This window comes from Lissotriton helveticus, chromosome 5_1 (genome assembly GCF_964261635.1).
Source record: "Lissotriton helveticus chromosome 5_1, aLisHel1.1, whole genome shotgun sequence".
Classification (NCBI taxonomy): domain Eukaryota; kingdom Metazoa; phylum Chordata; class Amphibia; order Caudata; family Salamandridae; genus Lissotriton; species Lissotriton helveticus.
Genome location: NC_136065.1, coordinates 1831019345 through 1831041235, shown reverse-complemented (window position 1 = coordinate 1831041235; position 21891 = coordinate 1831019345). Strand labels below are relative to the sequence as shown.

The 21891-nt window shown below is 48.1% G+C and overlaps 1 protein-coding gene across 2 annotated transcripts in view; it reads right to left on the bottom strand.

Annotated features, from left to right (window-relative positions):
* Nucleotides 1-1368: 1368 nt before the first annotated feature.
* MPP2 (MAGUK p55 scaffold protein 2) overlaps nucleotides 1369-21891 on the bottom strand; it is a 436959-nt gene continuing 416436 nt past the window's right edge. For both annotated transcript variants that reach the window (XM_078645234.1, XM_078645233.1), the window contains one exon: nucleotides 1369-8370. In XM_078645234.1, coding sequence (XP_078501360.1) covers nucleotides 8194-8370 — 177 coding nt within the window. In that variant the 3' untranslated portion in view covers nucleotides 1369-8193. The remainder of the gene's footprint in view (nucleotides 8371-21891) is intronic.

Below are 21891 nucleotides of genomic sequence, written 5' to 3'. Positions count from 1 at the left end.
GCCGACACTAGGACGCAAGACCCTCCCGTGTTACTGAGACAGTTGGTCCCCCGAAGTGGCAGCCAGATTGCCCTTACTCTACAGGTCCAGTCTAGGGTGATTAAGATCACTGGGCTCAGCCCATCCTGATTTACCTCAGAACTCGATACTGGAGAAGTTATGGTGGAAATGTGAACAGGAGCCCCTTGTCCCACCGCAGAATGAATGCAACTCCTAGAGTGACTTGGAGAAAATTGCAAATGTTCTGACACTGGGTTTTCTAGACAGTGACAAACAGATGTGACCAGGGTGTACCCAACTGATCGAAGATGTGCTGTGCAACCCAAGAATTGAGATGCCACTGATGGTCTGCAAGTTGACATCTGCTCAGCTTGTCTGCTATGGCATTCAGGGACTCCACCAGGTGGTTGTGAACTAAACAAATGTTTCGCAGTCCAGTCACCTCCAGAGACGTAGGGCCACCTAACGCAGGATCCAGGACCCCACTCTGCCCCGCTTGTTGAAGTACTACATGGTGGAGGTCACTGCCTACCTTCGAAGTCAAGGATACATATATTTCTGTACCTCAACAAATCATTGTTCATGGAACGTTCACCACAGTCAGTTGTAGACCACCTCCAGAGAATGCTGAACTCCTCACTGTTTTGGAGTTTAAAAGCTAAAGTCCCACCTGAACCCTATTCCCTTCATAGGTTCCATTTTGTTCAAAGTGGTGTTCAAGTCCTTTCCAATGCTGCAGCAACATTTAAGATAAGATCCCGATGTTTTGGGCTTGGTGAGGATGGTTCTGAAGCATCTTGATCTCTTGGCCTCTGACCGAGTATCAGGGCTACCTCTCTGACTCCATTCAGATCTAGCAGTAGACGAATAAGGATCTGCAGCAGACACTTCTCCCTCCCCCAACCAGATTTTCGAGTTTGCTATGTGTGCACTGGGATTTACAATGCTAACTGAGAATTGTGATGTACAGTTGCACTTTACATACTTTACGTGACATTCTTGTAAATAGGCCCACAAGTGCTTTAACTACCAGCCAGGTGTCAGATCATGTTTGAATCTGTATATTCATAGCCTCTGTTCTTCTGACCATTTACTCATTCTATACTAACTTTCTGCTATGGATTACATCCTCCCCTCCATCTTGCCGTGTTGCCCACCAAAGCTCTCAGTTTAAAGCTGATGTCCTTTGACATAAAATTGATGGATCATCCTCATGGTTTCCCTGCATCGCACTGACAAGATGAATGTTGTGATGGTTACCAAAGAAATATTGTGTTTTGTGATGGGAAAATTGGGGAGAGATGAGAACTAAGAGCAACATTTTGTGGGTTCATAAAGATGTAAACAATAAGGACAGACACATGTAGATGGTTTAAATCTACTTTCTTTTTTTATTGAATTCGAGTGACAAAAAATAACCAAGGGGTCTCACTGTGGCACAGTAGGTTAGGGACACTAGCTTGAATGTCCACGTTCACCATGCACCATGGTAGGAAGTCTACAATCAGGGATACACTGTACCTCATCAGAGATGACACAACCATAAGCTGTGTAGACCTGTGAAGAGGATCTGAAATGTGAAAAATATAAAATATCAAGTACAAAAGTCTAAAAAGAAAGAAGGTTCAGGAATACTGTTATTCTCTAAGCCCATCTTCATGTTAAGAACTCCCATTTAGAAGGAAGGACTTAAAAAGTGAACCCATAGCCAAGTGAAATGATGATGCCTTTCACAACTCTAGCCCTACACTCGTCTAGAAGTCATCCAACTGATGCTGAAATCTCAGTCCTTGCTGACCTTGCAGAAGTCCAGCCTTGAGCTTTGAGGAAGAAGGAATTGCCAGAAAGATATTCTAGTAACCAATCAGCTCTCCGACTTCTGAAGTCCAGCCTTTCGGTTAATGGTTCTCGGACTCCTGCTTAAAAACAGAGGCATAGTGTGTGTCAAGGACCACCTTACATCCAATAACTCACATCCTATTTGTTGGAAAAAACATTCAGAAGGCAGTAGCCACCCAGATACACCAGAACAACAAGAATAACCTACTTCAGAACTATCAACTGGGGTTCAGACCACGCTGCAGTACAGGAACAACCATGGTCTAAGTAGTTGATGGCATCATCTTCCTCAACTACAAAAACTACCCTTGCCTCATGGTCCTCATTGACCTCTCTGAACCTCTCCCTGAAAATCTGCATGGGCTTCACTGACAGTAACTCATTCAATTAGGTAGAACCAGACCCCAGACTCTCACCATTACTTGTGGAGTCCCGCAGGGATGCAACCTGTAATCACGTTTCCAACCTTTATATGGCACACTTGGGAACCATCCTGGTAGACAGTAACGTCAAGGTCCACCAGTATGCGGACAACACCCAACACTGTATCAAAATATCCTCAATTAATACCATACATAGACTCAAAGCCTGCCTTAAATGCATCTAAACCTGGATGTCAACAAACTACCTGATGCTAAACCCCATGAAGGTAAAATTCTCTGTTTAGTAGTAGCTCGCCAACTTGAACCTAACAGACATCACAATCCAGCTGACAAGCCAAGTTTCTCAGAATCTCCCTCAACTCAAACCTATCACTCAAAACACACATTGCCAAGAAGACCAAAAAAGTCTAGATCCAACTCTCTCCCAAAAAAAAGTGAAACCTTTTTTCCAGAGGAGAAGACCTCAGTATGACAATTTAAGTTCTAGTCCCCTTCCACCTTGATGGAGGCAACACCCTGCTCTACGGTACCCCAGAGACTACACTCGCACCCCTGAAAGGCGTTCTTCACACAGCAGCACAGCTCATCAAGAGACTAAACAAATCAAACCACATCACAGTCAGACTAAAGGTTCTGGAAAGGCTCCACCTTAAGAGTGGCATTATGATTCTGGACTAAAACCCCAAGCTTCAATGAAAATAATGTCCACCAATAATGAATGAAAGAGATTGTTGTCAATACATTTTACTCAATCAGATCTGATAGCAGCTCTTTAATAAGTGCAACCGTCTCCCCAATTAAGTAAACCAGACTCCTAATGAGGGATCAAAAGTTGTAATAAGACTATCACTGAGTGTTTAAACGCCTCTACAGTGAGTGAGGCTGAGTCACTTGACCTGGTGAGGTACAAGGCTCCGGTCCCAGTAATACAATTTCCAATCAGTGAGGCAACTACTTCATGAATGATACTGACCATCAAGGATATCTTTTTACACAGTTGAATTTCCCTTCCAGTGAAGAGCGCCGCTCCAGTTAATGAGAATAGCCTTCAAAGCACACTGCCTTCTACTCAGTAGGGCCATTTTTATTCCATCTTTAATGGTTGTACAATTCATGCTATCCAGTAAATGTCTACAAAATGAGAGAAGTATTGTCCTTTCAGTGGAATGATCTAATGAGTGATAGACCTGATGAAAACCAAGCTCACTCATTTGGTAAGGTCCTCTGATTAGCAAACAATTCTGTTATCATGCAAACGTAGCCTTCAAAGAAGCAACGTACTCGGTATGTTGGCACCTGCCTCATGGTTGCAATAGAATACAAAAGGTGGTCGAACCCGAGAATAGCAATACATGTGAAATAATTAAATCACTGCCCATTTATTATACTTAACTTGGGGTAATGAAGCATAACACCACAAAAATCCTGTTACCACTATTTAAAGGCGCAAGATATTTACACCACACTAAATGCAGAAATCTGGCAGTAAATGTGTTTATCACACATCTTGTGCACTGAAGCCTAAATCAGGGGTAATACTACAGATCCCTAATGCTCCTCCTTTCTTTCTGCACCGCAGTGTTAAAACAATGTGTTGCAAACAGTGGGACCTGTGACTCACATTACCCTGCCTTACGTTTACCAACACTTCATCCCTGTAATAGTTTTCCAACACATATGGATGCATTTTAGTTCAGGTGTCTCAATTTTGCCACTTCGTTACACCTCCTCTTTTAATATTTTAACTTTCAAAGTACTCTTTCCAGGGCTTTTCTATTCTCCTCCTCTCACATCCACCAGACTTTTAGCTCTGTTGCAGGTGTAGACTGTGTGATGGGTGGTTGCTGGCGTTTCAGCAACACACGTCAAAGGGTTGGGAAAGGGTGTTGGACCTATAGAATTGGCGTATATTGAGAGATAAATAGTGTGTCTAATCAGGAGACCTAATATTTACTAATTAAGAAAATATGGCACATTTCACACTGGCTTGTCCACAGATATCAGCAAAGGACTAAGCCCTAAGATGATTTAAAATCTACAATAACACCCCTGCCCCCCAGCAATAACACATGATGCTATCTACAGGCAAAACACAAAATTGGGAAGAACAGGAAAGGCATGTCTTCAGTTTCTATCAATATAACTGTTGACTCAATTTACAGCACATATATTGTCTAATGAGGTGTCTAACATAGGTCCAGAAAGGCAGAATACCTGTAAAATGTAAGGATAACTACTGCCTATGTAAATTATTTCCATGGCATGTACGTTTATCTTATGTGGCTCTCCATCCGACCTTCCTGGATCTACATTAGACACCGGTTGTCTAAGGGAATCCAACCCATGACCAGATAGCACAGCTGTAAGGGTGGGAGCATATGGTTGGAGGAATAAGTAAGTAATCATTTACTTGTACATGATTAATTAAAATCTTTACAAAATTATAAATAACATCAGTAAATACATATAAAAAAATTCATTTGTACTTTGTCTTATCAGATTAAAAAATTGGTTAAGATCAGTTCATGGTTATCCTTAAACCTTACAGTGTTCATCACACGCTCTTAAGTCTTTTTCCCATTAAGTCAAAGAACTTTACAACCTGGCAGTTCAGTTTGGTGTTGTTGGGGTTGAAGCACAGTTTAACAGCCTGCCTGCAAGTCCGAACGCCATATAGTTTGAAGGATGGTCGTAATAAGTTGTACCTCAAGTCCTTTAGTTTGGGACAAATGCAAATCGGTTGGTCCCCCGAAGTGGCAATGGTTGGAGGACTATAGAAAATGTAAGGAGACCGATAACTGAGGTAGGGTTACTCACTTGTAAACAAGAAACTCTTAGCTTAGATGTGGGTATTGTGTGGAGGGTGGACTCTTGGTTGAAGGATGTGGTGCCTTAAGTCAAGGTCTGCCTTCAGAGTATGCTGTGGTCTTGTGAGATGCTTAATCACTTGGATGGCAGCCAGCGAGTAATAAAACAAAAATAGGGTCCTGAATGCATAGATGCCATTGGATGAGAGTTGTAGAATCTGATAAAGAATTAATTTGTTAATAAAATGGTAAATTCTCAACATGTGCCAAGAGCTAAATAACTCAAGTGTCACTTGAGGTCTACATAGGGAAAAAACATCAAAAGAGAAGGCTGTAAAAATTGGAAATACAACTAATGTAGCGAGCCCACGAGCACAATGGCCTCCATCAAAACTCCAGACAGGAGACTGAGGTTGTCCAAGTAATCTCAACCCAAATGTACAAATATTTGGCATCATGTGTGAGTCCGTTTTCTGATGCAGACCCAACACAACAGCCATTTTGTAATTTGCAATGCAAAAGTCGATTTAGGCTTCTTTGTAAAAAAATGTAAAAAGTCAAAGTGAAGCAGAGGATTGTGCTGCCCTGTGTTAATTGCATCAGGAAGGCATTCCATGGGTGGTGCAGGAGTGTTACCGTGCATCCACCCATGCATTTTACACAAACCCATATGTACAAAGAGTTGTAGTCATGGGTGTATGCCAAAATGTTGTGCCTGCCTGAGGCCTACGTAACAAAGAGAAATATCCTTATTTCTACTAGTTATTTACTCTTTGCATGTGTGCTGCACCCTGCCACACTGAGCACATTTTGTGTCTTGACTGTAAATTAGGACAACAGAAGAGAAAAATTGTTTTGGAAAAATGTTGGGGTGATTATTGTGGTCTTGAAAACAGGTTGTAAGTCGTGGTTTGGGGTCTTGTGTGACAGGTGGAAGTGTTGAAGGGTTCCTGGAGTTTCAAATAAGAATGCCAAAGTCAGATGTAGGTGGCTTTATTAAGCCTTTACAATGTTGGCTGAGTCACGTGTGTAGTTTCCACGCAAGCTGCACAACGCTTGCCTAAACCTTGATTATGCGTGGTTAAGGCAGTCAGCGGTCTAGATGTGTGGATGGACAGGGAGAGGGATAGGAAGGATCAGGAGAGGAAACTCATGTCCTGGTAAGTGGGGCTGGGCTGGGTTTAGGGGGGTCGTTTTTACGGGTGGGATCAGTTTTAGGGCTCAGGGTGGGGGTAGGGTATCTATTTGGCAGGGGGCAGGGTTTTAGGGCTCAGAGCTGGGTCGGTTTAAGGGCTGAGGCTGGGTTTTAGGGATCAGGGTGGGGGGTTGAGGGGAAGAGGCAGATTTCAGGGGTGGGGGTCAGTTTTAGGGCTAAGGGCCGGGACGCTGAGGACAGAGTCGTTTTTTGGCAGGGGGCAGGGTTTTAAGCCTCAGGGCGAGGGGAGAGGTAGTTTTTGGACAGGGGCGAGTGTTAGGGCTCAGGGTGAGGAGTCGGGTAGTTTTAAGGGCTGGGGCGAGTGGATGCAGGGCTGGGTTATAGGGTGTTAGGGCGCAGGGCGAGGGGGTGGGAAGTGTAATTTACCATGCATATCCCTTTAACAATCATGACTTTATAACGAAATCCGTTGTAAAGGCACACGTGGTAAAGATGCAGTTGTGGTTCAGACCGCGTTGTTTAGGCATGCGTGGTCTAGGCATTTGTAGTTGTATCATACAACCGAATAAAGATTTGTGTCTTGGAAGTTAGCTGGTATCTTGGATGGAGATGGTCTTAAAATTTGCCTGAGGTATTTGATAGAGATTGGCAGTTCAGGGTAGTGGTGCATATCTGGAGAAAGGGAGTCAAGAATCAATACTAGAGATCTTTGATGGAGAATGTAGGCCTTGGATGAGGATTAGAGGTTTTAGGTGGGTGTTGAAGGTCTTGGTTGGAGTTCGGTTTATTTGGTCAAAATGTGCTTTAACACCTTCCATGCTGGTGACGGAACCGGTTCGTCACCAGCCTCGGTCGCGCTGTGCTGGTGACGGAGCGGTTCCGTCACGGCCCGGCCGCCGCCCCTGCGCGGCGCGTTCTATTGAGCGGGCGGGGCCTTGACAGAACCGCTCCGTCACAAGCACAGCGCGCCCGAAGGCTCGTGACGGAGCGGTTCCGTCACGATCATGGGAGCGCCACGCGGCCCTCCCTTCCCCCTAGCGCTGCGGCGGAATTGCCGCCGCAGCAAAGGTGTTAAGGAGATGCTGATGCATTGGGGCTCATGTCATTATCTAGGATGGACAGAGTGTGTTGGAAAGGGTTCTATAACTAGATAGACATAAGTGCACCACATGAAGATACAATACTGACATTGAGGCCATATATGGAGTAAGAAGTCGCGTGTCGGGCACAATTTCATGAAGAGGGGTTGGGCTATCTGGTCAGTTGGATGAGTTACCCTTACTCCCCACTCATAATACTTTGTTCAAGTCATACTGAAATGTACATAATATTCTTTTCTACAGGGGTGAGGCGGAGTCCTTGGCATAATAATTTAGGTTTTCTATATTACAAAGTTAAAATACAATTCAGCCTCCTTTTGGGTAGGAGTTACAAACAGACAATATGTACAAAAGAGCAAATACCCGATCTACTGGTCCTTGGATGGGGTTTCTAGGGAACACATTTGTTGTTAGAATAAGAGTAACAATAAGAGAGAGTGACAGAGAGAGAGAAAGGGAGAGAGAGAAGTGCATTTCATTTTAGACAGAAAGGGATCCCATCAATTAAGATGAATGGAAGTTAAAATACAAAATGAAGGTCAGGTGTTCACCCCACTGTCCTGGAATGTAAGAGATTGGTTATGTGGAAGGATGGAGGCATCATGTGCTGAATCTGTGTGAGACACTGACATTTCTTACCACCTGTCAAGATGCATTTATCTATCCCCACTGAGAAGTTCAGAGATGGAAAATCCAACATTTTAAAATTAAATGGCATTGTCTCTTCCCTAAAAACACTGAGATAAGATACAGCAGCACCAGGGGCTTCCTCTCTCCTCTCTCTCTTGCTGGTTTTCAGACACCTCATCTGCATCAATAGGTATCCAAGATGGAGTCTTTTGGGGAGAGAAGAGGAACAAGGTACAAAACTGATGCACTCAGAACACCCTCTCCCTTTGTTCTTCCTCCTAGTACACCCAACTGACGGGGACCCACTGAGGCTCCGTGCGCAACTTCTCCATTGCTTCTTGAAGCTGCAGAGATGTCTGCTCCATGTCGTCATTCAAAATGCTGAGGTCAAAGTAATGACCATAGGCTCGATGAATGCGGCCACTCTCATCCACTGTCCGTCTCAGGTCGACATCCTTCAAAGCAGAGAAAAAAGAAATGACATGTAAAGAGGGAGACAAGAAAAGTGAAAGAAAGTTCAGACAGGATGAAATATAAGAATGAAAAGTGGGTAGGGAAAGGATGATAGCGAAAAATATCAAGTTTGAAGGAATAAATGAAGTAAAAGAAATGAAGGCGAGAAATGAATTTTTAAAAAAGCAAGCAAGAAGACAGAAAAAAGACGAGTAAGAAGAGCAAAGGTTAAAAGAATGAGGAACAAAAAGGCAGAAAGAGATAGAAAGAAATAACAGGAAAAACAGAACCAGAAATAACTGGAAAGCAGCAACGGGGAGAAAATCAATTAAAAAAATTAAAATAATATTAATATACTGGTGAAAATAAGAACGAAAGAATAACAGAATATGAAAATCTCAGGTTGTGGTACTGAAGATTCACACGCTGTCACACTCCTGCCATCTAGTGTTGAATGTGGAAATTGCAAATTGTTTTACTGCAAAGGATAATCTTCGGTTTTGAGGCAACTTGTGCTCCCCTCCCTAAACCCGCAATACACAAGGAAAAATACTCCACTTCAGATTGTGTTTTTCCCTCGAACGGGCGAGTGTAGTAAGTGGAATACAGTGAAGCAAGACAGTAAATGTATAAAGGTGAAGTGCAAATTAAGGTATAATGAGTGAAAACATCTGAAGCCTGAGCTCGCATCCAGGGAGGTGAGGGCGCATGTGCATCTCTACAGCACTAGAAGCTACAAACCAAAAGTTATACGGTAAGTAATGTTTTCTGTTTGCAGTATATGTTGTTGTAAATAACATGTGCTGCATTGACTATAAAACAGTGAACTCTGCATATAGTGGTGGCTGGCGAGAATATGAGGCAGATGTCTGAAGGATTATAATACTTTCCCTGTAAGCATCTCTTCTTGGCATGTAATGCAGTAGATTCACATGCTGTGCATAAGTCCACCAGCCAGTGTTGTGCTCGGATGTTTACAAGTTGTTTTTCTATGAAAAAAGTTTGTGCGTCACAAGGATGTGTGACTCCTCTTCTTGGTAATACTGCGCATGGGTATCAACTCCATTGTTAGATTGTTTTGCCGAAGGCGGGTGAGAATGAAGTTAGAGTAAGTATTAGTAATGTAATATCCATGCTAGTAATGTGAATTAAAGTGATGTAAAGCAGTAAACTGTGACCCTTACAGGTATTTGGGGAGGAGTGTGGGGGTATGAGAATTTACGGCACTACATGCCAAGAACATATGTTTACAGGGTAATTGACATAATCTATTCGGGGCATGTGTGGGTGTAGATACACATGCTGTGCATAGACAGTAAAGCAGTCCCTTGGCCCAAACTGTGGCTAGCCAGTGAAGGTTGCAGTTGTTTGATAAAGAATACTGCTTGTCCAACATTATCCTGTTGACATGCTAAGATAGCGACAAAATAATGTTTTGTGTAAATGTGTGGAGTGAACCATGTTGCTGCTTTGCAAATGTCAGCAATCAGAATGTTCCCTACAAAGCCATAGAGGCTCATATTTTACGAGTTGAGTGATCCTAGGGGGAACAGGTAAACGTCTTTAACTTTAGTATAACAAATTTGAATGCATTTAACTATCCACCTAGAAATGTCATTCTTTGAAATTGCATTTCTAGTGTGAGAAGGTGAGAAAGCAATAAATAATTGCTTAGTTTTCCAAAATGTTTTGGTACTGTCGATATAATACATTAAAGCTCTTTTAACGTCTAGAGTATGTAGGGCAATTTCTACAACTGAATCAGGGTGCAGAAAGAAGACAGGTAATTCTATTGATTGATTAATATCGAAAGGAGAGAACAATTTGGGAAGAAATGTTGGGTTTGTTGTGAGCACAACTTTGTCTCTATGGAATTGGAAGAATGGTTCTTCCCAGGTTAGCGCCTGAAGCTCACTGACACATCTAAGTGAAGTAAAAGCTATTAAGAAGTCTACTTTCAAGATAAGTATTGAAGTTGACATATATGTAGTGGCTCAAATGGAAGCCCATGAGCCTTGTTAGTACAATGTTTAAATTCCATGCTGGAGCTGATGGGAGTTTACTCTTTTAAGTCCCTCAATGAATGCTTAAATGACTGGTATTTTTAATAAAGATAAATGTTCTCTATTTTGCAGAGAGGCTGCATTGACAGCAAGGTGTAGATGTATTGAAGTGTAGGCTAAACATGATATTTAAAGATGCAGCAAATAATAAAGAATTGTTTTATACCTGCGCCTGTAAAGGGTCAACTTTTTGCTGCTTGGAGTAAAGCACAAATCTCTTCCATTTAACTGAGTAGCATTTTCTAGCTATAAGTCCGCAAGCTTCTTTAAGAATAACTTTACATTGTTGTGGAAGTTTTAGATATGAATTCTATGGCCACAGGAGCCATATGGCAAGGTTCATTTCCTTGGGATTGGGATGTCTTATTTTGCCATGGTTTTCAGCGAGAAGGTCCAGGTTGAGCAGAAGTTTCTAATGGGGAATTTGTGAGAGTTCTAGTAATGAGGTGAACCATGATTACTAGGCATAGGTTGGAGCAGCGAGAACTAGGGTGAGTGATGTTTGCCTGAGCTTTCTGACCACAAATGGAAGTAGTGGGAGAGGGGGGAAATCGTAGGCAAATATCCCTGACCAGTTCATCCATAGGGCATTACCTTTGGGTAGTGGGTATGGGAACCTGGACGCAAGGTTTGGGCATTTTGTGTTTTCTGGGATTGCAAGTAGGTCTATTTAATGGACCCCCCACTTGTGAAAGTATGGTTGGAGTATTTGGGGGTGGAGTTCCAATTCGTGGACTTGTTGCTGTGTCTTGCTGAGGAGGTATGCAATTTGATTGCTTGTGCCTGGTATATGTTCTGCTAGGAGATGAATGTTGTGATGCACTGCTAAGTGCCAGATTGTTTGTCCTAGGTGCGATAATTCCATTGAATGAGTCCCCCCCTGTTTTTGCAACTAGTACATGGTTGTCATGTTCTCTGTTCGGATCAGTACAACGTTGTTCATTAGGTGAGTTAGAAACACTTTGAATGCTAGGTGAACAACTTGAAGCTCTAGCTAACTGATGTGGAGACCCATGTGTTTGGGATCCAATATACCCAGAATTGTTATTGTTTGCAGATGAGCTCCCCGTCCTGTGAGAGATGCATCCGCTGTAAGAATGGCTAGGGGAACTGGGTCTAGGAACTGTCGCCCTTTGGAAAGGTTTTGTGAGTTCCACCACTGCAGAGAGTTATGTGTGAGGCATTCTACCAACACTAGATCGTGTATTTGACCCTGTGACTGATTCCATTGTTGTGAAAGGCATTTTTGCAGCGGTCTCATATGTAGCCGTGCATATGGGACTATTGCGATGCAAGATGCCATCCTGCCTAAAAGGCGCATGACTGTTTTGACAGTGAGTTGATTCCCTGTTTGAAACTGTTGGATTAGTGTTTGAATGTTTTGAATCCGGCTGCATTTGGTTGTGCTACCCCTACTTGCACGTTTAGAATGGCCCCTAAGTACTTTTGTATTTGTAATGGCTGGAGATGTGATTTTTGCACGTTGATGGCAAACCCTAGAAGATGTAGTAGGCTGATTGTCTTTTGGGTATGTTGATTGCAATGTGGGAGTTGTTGGCTTTTATGAGCCAACCGTCCAAGTAAGGGAATACGTTAATGTTTTCTGTGCGCAAATGTGCTGCCATTACTGCCAGGCATTTTGTGAATACCTGTGGAGCGGTGGTGCCTCTGAAGGGAAGCCCTTTCATTAGACAGTCTTGTCCTTGGAAAACAAATAGTAGTAGGGGTATTACTTCCTGCATGGCAACCATGTGGAAGTGTTCCGAAAGAATGTAGTGATTTAGGGGCCTGAGGTCTAAAATGGGTCTATGTGAGCCATCTTTTTTGAGAATAAGAAAGTATAGTGAATATATTCCTGTTCCTTGATGTTGAGGTTGTACTGGCTCTATGGCTCCTTTGTGTAAGAGAACTGTTATTTCCTGTTTGATGTTGGTGTTGTATGGGAAGTTTGTGTTTGCGGGGGGGTATGTTTGGAGGAGTTGTGATGTGCCCAGACAGTAATCATGTTGGATAATGTCCACAACACATTGAGTTGTTGTAATGGTTTGCCATTCTGGGAAGAATTGTTGTAGACAGCCCACAACAGCTGTTATATGATTGATAGGAATGGTGAGGGAGTGATTGTTTAGAAGCAGTGTTTGCAGTCCGTGCCTTTTGTAATTATTTCCTCTATAGAAGCCTCTATAGGTTAATGTTTGCACTTGGCTTTTATATTGTGACCCAGAGGTGTCTGTTGATGTAGGTTTGGTGCCTTGTTTAAAATTAGGGCAACAAAAAGTTCCATGAACAGCAGAGCACCCACAGACTTTCAGACATCGGTGCCCTTTCTAATCTTTTCTATGGCTGCATTTACTTGTGGTCGAAAAAGGTTTTTTTTATCGAACAATAAATTAAGGACAGCTTGCTTAACCTCAGTTTTGAAGCTGTAAACATGGTGCCAAGCACGTCTGCACAAGAGGATGCTTGTGTCAATGCCTCTTGCTGCTGTCTCAGCAGACTCTAGGGCACATTTGATCAAACTATTTGCAATAAGTTTGCCCTCATTAACTAGTATATACCCCCACTTTTTATACTCTTCTGGGAGATGTTGGAGGAGCCCCTCCATTTTGTCCCAGTGTGCTCTGTCGGTACTGTGCTAATAAGGCCTGGCTGTTGGCTATCCGCCATTGATTAGCAGATTGTGAAGATTGTGAAGCCACCCATTTACCAGATGCATCAATTAAGTTTGATTCTTTGTCTGGTCAGGTGCATCTCCTGTTGTCTGGGAGTTTGCCCTCTTACTTGCATTGGACACCACTAATGAGTCAGGGGTTAACTGGCCCCTGATGTAAATGGGGTTAGATGGCGCTGCCTTGTATTTTTGTCTACCCTTTGTGCTATAATCCTTGCTCCTACAGGATTTTTTAATCTTGGCATAGAACTCCCTTAAGCATGGGCAAGTATTGTGAGCTTCTTTGTGCAGTGGGGAGGGTCTCAAAAGGGAGGTCTTCCACCAAAGGGTCCTTATGTGGTATGCTGCAGCTCAGGGGGCGTGGCTTGGCCGCCGTTGGGAATGGACGCGTGAGCTCTGAGCTCCGTCACGGCCTTCCCGTTTATCCTGCATTACATCCCCTTGCTGGGCCGCTGGCTGGGGCCTGACCACATCCCTGCCCACGGACTTTCAGGCTCACCTTGGGGCAGCGGAGTTGTCCCGGCGGCGGCCCAGAGAGACGCGTTGGGCCTGAGCTCTCCTGGACGGCGCCGGCCATTTTGTGCGGCCTGGGTATTCGGCTGCATCCCCGGCCTCAATTGAGTGTGTGGCCGACCTGCGGTAGGAGCTGGCCGGCCGCCGGCCGCAACGAGAGTCGGGTCGGCAACCTCGTGACCGGAGCCCCGGCGGCGGAGGGCGGGCTACCCCGCGGGAGCACTGTGGTGTGAACGGCTGGCGGAGCCCATATAGAGAGAGAGCAGGTCGGCGCAGGTGCCTGCGGGGGCTTCCTGGACTCGAGCCCGGGGGAACCCAGATCATCTCCGGGAGACGACGACTGGCGGAGGGTGCCTTGCTGACCCGGCCGCTTCCCCTGTGAGACCAACGCGGACCTCTGGCGGTGAGAGCCCTGAGGAGGCGGCGCCGGGGGCCCCTGAGGTGATTGGGGCCTGGGGGACTCCGCTAGACACTACAGGAGTGGGGGCTGATACCTAGACGAGCCCTCTGGCTGTGGGGTGGGGTCCGGCCCCCCCGGGAGTGGTGTTTGTCCGACGCGCAATGGCGCTGACCCCCCCTGGCTGAGACTGGGACCCACTACCTCGGGAGCATACAAGTATTGCCAGCTAGCTGGTTCCCTGCTGTGGGGTGTTGGGCCTGGAGTCCCCCGGCGCAGTAGCAAGCGAGCCACGAGAGGTGACCCTAGGGCCGGAGGCCCACCGACGCGACTTACACCCTCGACGGAACAGTTGGAAGGGACGCCCTACGCCTGCGGCCGGCTACCACCATGGGGAGACGCCTGAAGGCCTCGACAGATGCTGAGGAGGGAACGGCGTGCAGCCAGGGTTCTACAGTGGACAAAAGCTCGGAACCGGGCCTGCCACAGGGTCAGCTGGAGCAGATTTTGCAGGCCATCGCTGACACCAGGGAGGCGTTGCGACAGGACATCGGACAGGTGTCCACGAGCCTGGGGCTCCTGCGGGCGGACCACGGCAAACTGGCAGACCGGGTCAAGCAAGCTGAGACTCGACTGGACGCACTGGAGCCCACGGCCAAGACGACTGAGGCCTCGCTGGGGGAGCTGCAACAAAGGGTGCACCTGCTGGAACAGAGGGCGGAGGATGCGGAGGGGCGCAACCGCCGCAACAATATACGCGTGGTTGGCCTGCCCGAGAAAATTGAAGGGGCAGACATGTTGGGCTACCTGGAGTCCTGGCTGCGTGACGTGGTGGCCCCGGAGGGTCTTACTCCATTCTACACTTTGGAGCGCGCTCACCAGGTCCCGGCTCGACCCCCAGCTGAGGGTCGGCCTCCTCGACCAGTGGTGGCGCGCTTGCTGCACTACAGGGACCGTGACATTATTCTACAGAGGGCGAGGGCACTAGGGCCCTACCGGGTGGACAACGTCCAGGTCTCCATCTACCCGGATTACTCTTTTGAGGTACAGAGGCAGCGCTCTACCTTTCTGGCAGTCAAGAGGGCTCTACGGGAGGAGGGGGTACGTTACTCTCTCTTATTTCCAGCCCGCCTGCGGATCATGATGGATGGTAAATCCTCCTTCTACAATTCCCCGGACGAAGTTTGGGACTGGCTGGAACTATACAAGGCTGGAGCGGATGATCATCCTGCGTCTGGGGAGCCGCGGCGGATGGCGCAGAGGTCCAGGCGGACCAGGAGACCCAGGAGACGACCACCGAAAGCGGGGACACCTTCTGTCTCGCAGACCGAGCTGGAACGCAAGGAGGCCCTTCGGGCGGTCTCTACCATTTCCAAAGCGGTGACATCGACATCAGCGATGGAGTCGGGCTCCCGGGAGGGCTCTGAGGAAGCAGCATCGGAGGAGTCGGGCGCTGGTGGTTCTGGGCCGCCTCATGTCACGCCTGGGACTGCTGATGGCTTATTGGACGAATGACCCTCATGCCCTGCCGTGATGGTATTGTATTTGCAGCCGGGCCCCTGTTTGTGTTTGGATTTGGGGCGGAGGCATATGGCTCGGGTGAGTGGAGAGATGTGTTGTTGCGGAGGGACTGCCTCCTGCCATTAGCGGTTTCTGCCTTTGCAGGGGTGGGGATGTGGGGCAATTGGGGCACATTGGGGAGGGCCGGCCAGGTGGCACGGGTAGCTCGCGGTCTGTTGGACGTTGCGACAGGCCGCCCCCTCTATCTCACACCTATTGTGGGACTCTGGTAGTTACCAGAGACTGTTTTACTTGGGCTTTTGACTTTTGGATGGGTTTCTGCTGTTCGGGGCCTATTGTGGGGATGGGTGGGACGCGGGATTGTTGGGTGGTTTTCGAGAACTGGTTTTGGGGTGTTGTCAGTGTGCCTGGACTTTTATCTTTCATCAGAACTGTATTTGCTGATACGAATGGGGACCCTACCTGAACTGAAGTGTGTGACCTGGAATGTGCGGGGACTGAACTCTATGCTGAAACGTCACAAGATGCATGCCTATCTTGTTCGTAGGGGGATTCAAATAGCCTTCCTGCAGGAAACACATATTGACCGAACAGAGGGGCGGGCTTTACAGCGCAGGTGGCGGGGACAGCTGTTCTACACGGTCTACTCGCCCTTTGCGAGGGGGGTTTTGATCTGGGTGCGGGCCGGGGTCCCCTTCCAACCCTTGCTGACAGTGCTCGATCCCGAGGGGAGGTTTGCAGCTGTACAGGGCCGACTGGATGGGAGGGACGTGACACTCTGCAGCGTATACGCACCAAATGTGGACCAACCTGCCTTTTTTGCACGTCTGTCTGGGAAACTGGCGACGGTTCTAGCCAACACGGTCTTAATGGGGGGTGACTTTAATTCTGTACTAGATGTGGAATTAGATAGGTCTCACCCACCACTGGCGCAGGCGGCAGCTCACAGGCTAGCGAAGAGTAGGGGAGAGTGGCAGAGTGGCTGGGGCCTGGTTGATGCTTGGCGAACCCAACACCCTACGGAGAGGGATTTTTCCTGTTATTCCCCCCCGCACGCGCTTCATGTTCGTCTTGACAGCATTCTGTGCTCGCCGGATGTGCAATGCCTGGTCCGCCACAGTGAATACTTGGCTAAAACAATATCTGACCATAACCCTTGCCTGGTAGTGGTCCAATGGACGCGGCAACGCCAGGCTATACCGACGTGGCGGTTGAACCCGTTGGCATTGGAGGATGCGGCTTTTAAGGCAGAGGTAGTCATTGGGGTGGAAGGCTACTTTGGTGCTAACGCGGACACAGCTTCCAGTAGAGCACTGGAGTGGGACGCATTTAAGGCAGTGGTTCGGGGAGTCTGTATTTCGGCTACCGCGGGAGTCCGCAAGACCCTCCTGCAGGAAGTTACGTGGAGCGAGGATCGCCTACGTGAGGAGGAGCGATGTCACCACGTGACGCCTGAATCTCGCGAGGCGGTTTCGCCCGCGCGGGAGGAAGTGGCGACGGAGAAGCTGCGCTGCTTCGATTATAAGGAGTTCCTAGTTCGGGCTCATGCCGAACGCGACAAGGTGGGCTCGCTACTGGCCTGGTTGGCCGCTCCAGGGTCCCGCGGCACCCCGATTGTGGCTCTGACCACTCTGGAAGGGAACGAGGTTTATACTCAGTCGGAGATCAATGGCCAATTTTTGACTTACTACGCGCGCCTGTATAGAAGCGAGATGCCATGTGTGCCAGTGGAGCTAGATGAGTTCCTCCTGGCGGCGCGGCTTCCCCGGCTTGACCCCGAACACGTGGATCGCTTGGGCGGGGACATCTCTGAGGGAGAGATTCGAGTGGCCATTAAACACATGGCTCGCCGCAAGACCCCTGGCACAGATGGGCTACCGATCGAATTTTATGCAACCTATGCGGATGTATTGATACCGCGATTGCAGACGGTTTACCGGGAGGCCTGGGATACCGGGGTCCTGCCTGCATCTACTCGTGAGGCCTTGGTAATACCCTTACTGAAGCGGGGCGGCGATGCTCACTTGCGCTCGGCCTACCGCCCACTGTCCATGCTCACGACGGATTACAAGATCCTGAGCAAGGTTCTTGCGACGTGGCTTTTGGCCCACATGCGCGCTTTGGTGCACTCAGACCAAGCAGGCTTTATTCCCCAGCGCACCACCGCCACCTGTGTGCGTCGGCTGCTTCGGGTTATGGGGGGCAATGCTGCTGGTTTACCGGGTGCCGCTGTCCTGTCGACCGACATTGAGAAAGCGTTCGACAGTGTTGAGTGGCCATACCTGCTCCGAGTGCTGGAGGCCTTCGGATTGGGCGAACGATTTGTAAAGTGGACCGCCTTGCTTTATGCTGCGGCCACAGCCCGAGTCAAGACCGGGGCTACCATCTCTGTCCCGTACAGAGTAGGGCGGGGGACTCTGCAGGGATGTTCCCTGTCCCCCCTACTATTTGCGCTAGCCATAGAGCCTCTAGCTGCTCACGCCCGTATGGGCCGGGCGTATGAGGGCCTCCAGCTAAGGGGCGACACCCACTACATATCTCTCTATGCCGACGATTGCCTACTGTTTTTGGCTGACACAGACGTTGCCCTGCGAGGGGCTAGGCGCTTGCTCTCGGGTTTTGGCCGATTCTCGGGACTGAGTCCAACTGGGGGAAGTCCTGCCTCTTCCCGTTAGTATCGAGGACGGACGATTCACAGCCGGAGGGTGAGATGCGATGGGAATACCACTGCCTCCCTTATCTAGGCACGCACATATATCGTTCGTAGTTGGACCTCCTGGAGGGTAACATTGAAAGAGCAATCCGGAGTCTACGAGGCTGCATGGGATTCTGGCGGACGCTGCCGTTGTCGGTTGCGGGGCGAGTGGCGTTACTGAAGATGGTGGCACTACCCCGTCTATTATATCTGTTTCGCACGCTGCCGGTCTGGATCCCGACATCGGTTTTTACCAGACTTCGCTCCTTAATTACCGGGTTCATTTGGGGGACGGGTAGGAGGCGCATGGCGCTGGCCACGTTGATGCGGCCCAGATCAGACGGGGGACTTGCAGCCCCGGATTTTGAATGGTATTACTTGGCAGCGCAGCTGCAGTGGCTTACCCAAGCAGTGGCTTTAGAATTCCGAGGTCCAGAGGGGGCAGCAGGCGGAATCCTTCCGAGATACGTCATATCCTTTATAATTCTAGGCCAGAAATTGGACCTTTCCCAGCTCACGGGGGAGGAGCGGACGATTCAGAACTGCTGGTTACGATGCCATAGGCGATCCGGCGTCACTCGCCCATATGCCCCTGAGATCCCACTAGGGATGTGCACTGCCTTTCCGCATGGGGGAGATTGGTCTGCGCTGGCGACCTGGGAGGAACTTGGCCTGCAAATGCTCGGTGACCTCTACAAGGAGGGATCGCTGCTCTCGTTTCAAGAGCTGCACGACGCTTACGGCCTCCCGAGGGGCGACTATCTATTGCACGCCTCGCTGGTGGCAGGTATTCGGAGCCACTGGAAGAAGGGGCTTTCTGAGCCACCAACATCTGAGTGCTGTCAATATGTGGTCATGGCGGCTGGCACTTACAAGGCCATCACCTGCCTTTATAGGAGGCTGTCGACTGAAACATTACAGCCCCTGGATGGACTGAGGGCCAAATGGGAAGGGGACATTGGACGTCCAATCCCTGACTCAACGTGGCCGCAGCTTTTGAGGCGGACATGGAAAGGCACTAGGAATGCCAGGTTCCAGCTGGTCCAGTTTTTCTCCCTCCACCGAGCTTACCTGACGCCGGCTAAAATCTCGCAATATTTTGAAGGTGCGTCTTCACTCTGCCCTAGGTGTGGAGCTGAGGACGCGGATTTTGCGCACATGTTCTGGTCCTGTGGGAGGCTGACTGATTACTGGGAGACGGTGATGGCCTGCCTGAATGCTGTCACAGATCGGCAAATTGACGCGGATATGGGCGTTTGCTTACTGTTGTGGTTCCCTCACACCCCCCGCAATCACATTACCAGCAAATTTTATGACTTGGGCCTGATACTGGCCAAACGGGAGATCACCATGCATTGGAAATCTAGCCGGGCCCCAGTTACTCGCGATGGAGGACCACTCTGGAGCGGTGGGCGAAAGCGGAGAGCGCATTGCGGCTGCAACAGGCCAGGCGACTAGACAGTGACAAGGCATTAGAGGCGGCTAGAGCGTGGGAGGCCCTAGTGACCGCGCTCCAATCGCCTGAGAGTGACCAAAGTGAGGATGGCGAAATAGCGACTCCATAGGGTAGTTCTGTTGAGGGGTACCCCATTCCCAGTGCAGCGCACCACTGTAACAAATAACGACGGAGGTCCCGAGAGCTCGAGTCCTCCATTGGTATGCACTACTCACCTTTTCCTCTCTGCTGGTTCGAGGAGGTAACTCGCTGTTGATTCTTAGATGACTGAGAGAGAAGACACCGGCGCACTGACTAGGGGGGAGGGACCCAGGGAGGGAACGGTTTGGGGGATTGTTATCATAAAAGGCGTCTGATCAGAACTGTACTGTTATCCTGAAATGTCGGTTGTTACTGCATAAATAACTCATTGAACTGTGATGTTTTGACTTGAAATGCCAAATAAAAATTGTTTTAAAAAAAAAAAAAAGTGGTATGCTGCAGCTCCCGCTATTAAATCTTGTAAAGCTGAAGCGTCATCTGGTGGGGATGGGCATGCTGGGTAGAGGTCTGGGTTGGTATCCTCCTATGGATCTAAATCATATGCATCCCAAGTATCTGTAGGATGGGCATCCTCACCTATGTCCTCAGTATCATCCCTGATAGGTGAGTGCGTGTGAGGTGTAATATTGCCCTTTTATGACTTCTGTGGTGTAGCAGGTGCAGGAGTATTGGTATGGGGAAGTGGTGGTGGTGGTGAAGAGGTAAGAAGAGGTATATGTACCCTTTTTCTTCTTTGTTTGTTGGCTATAGAGGAGGATTAATAGAGTCCTCGAAAGGCAGTTATCTTTTGAGTATTGGAGGCGTTGCCAGTTGCAGAAAGATTGTCTTTGTACCGGGCTGAATATGTAATGAATTTTGCCTCGGATTGAGCCATTCTCGATTGTCTCAAGAATTGTCATGGTGATTTTTTTGCTGACTGAATGTATAGTATAGCATTTCAGTGGCGATGCCTCTTTCGCTTTCAGGGCTGGAGCGGTCGGTGCCAAAGAACTGTTCACTCATGGTATCGTACTGAGGAGATGTTTCCGTGTGTTGGTTCTGAGGCAGATTTGGATGTAGAGGCCCCTACTGTAGGCCGATATTTCAGTGCGGAGGCGGTGAATTTGAATGGACAGTTTGGTGCGTACCATGGCTTTCGTGCAGTGGCAGACCGTGAGCAGGTTTTTCGGATGCAGCTGATTTCTTGGGCTTTGGATCAGGGGCATTTGCACTCACAGTTCTAAGATCTTCTGAAGACTCCATGTAAATTGGGTATTAGTCGATGTTGGACTCGAAGCTGGAGTCTTGTATGGAGACAGACTCCACCACTGCTGCCGAGGGCTCTTCTTCCTCCCCTGAATATATTCGGTGTGTACTCTCTGCGCTGCATTTCTAGATGCCATGCACATTTGGACGTGCAGGCCTCACAGGTATCTTCTCAATGAGTGGGTCAGAAGCATAGGTTACAGACCGAGTGTTGGTCGATATGGGGGCATTTGGAATGATAGTTCGGCCAAAAGCGGAACGGAGTGCGTTCCATCAGCAGTGCATTTTCGGTTTGAGCTGGAAGAAGGAAAAAATGCTCGGCAGGGCGTGACCCAAAGGCCACTAGGGCAAGTTGAGTGATTCAACGGGGTGAATTGTTTCTGTGCTTGAGGTGGAGAACAACTATGTGATCGCGACAATACCGTTGAGCTATTCGAACAATGGGTGAACCGAAGGGAAACCGAGATGATCTCGAACCCATGCGCAGTATCACTGAGAGGAGGAGTCACACATCGTGACTCAAAAACATTCTTCGAAGAAAAATAACTTGCATTCATCTGAACCCAACCCTAGATAGTGGACTTATGCATAGCATGTGTATCTACAGCCACACATGCCTCCAACATAAAGTTCTAAGTACAGTTTACCCGACCTCAGCCTCTTGGTGAGCTTGGTGAAAGTGTTTGGTGCTCACCATGCAGCAGTCATACATTTATCTGCTAGTGGAATGTTACCTAGGAAAGACATTATGGCTCCCTGTTTCCTAGTCGAAAGTGCTCAAGGCACAGAAAGAAAGGTTTGTATGCCTAGCATAATTAACTTGGAATCATTTGGCCATCCGCCTCACAAGACTTAACTCTGAAATAGGAGTTTCCAAATGGGGTTTGTAAATGGCTTTGACTCTCTTGGTGTAATACACC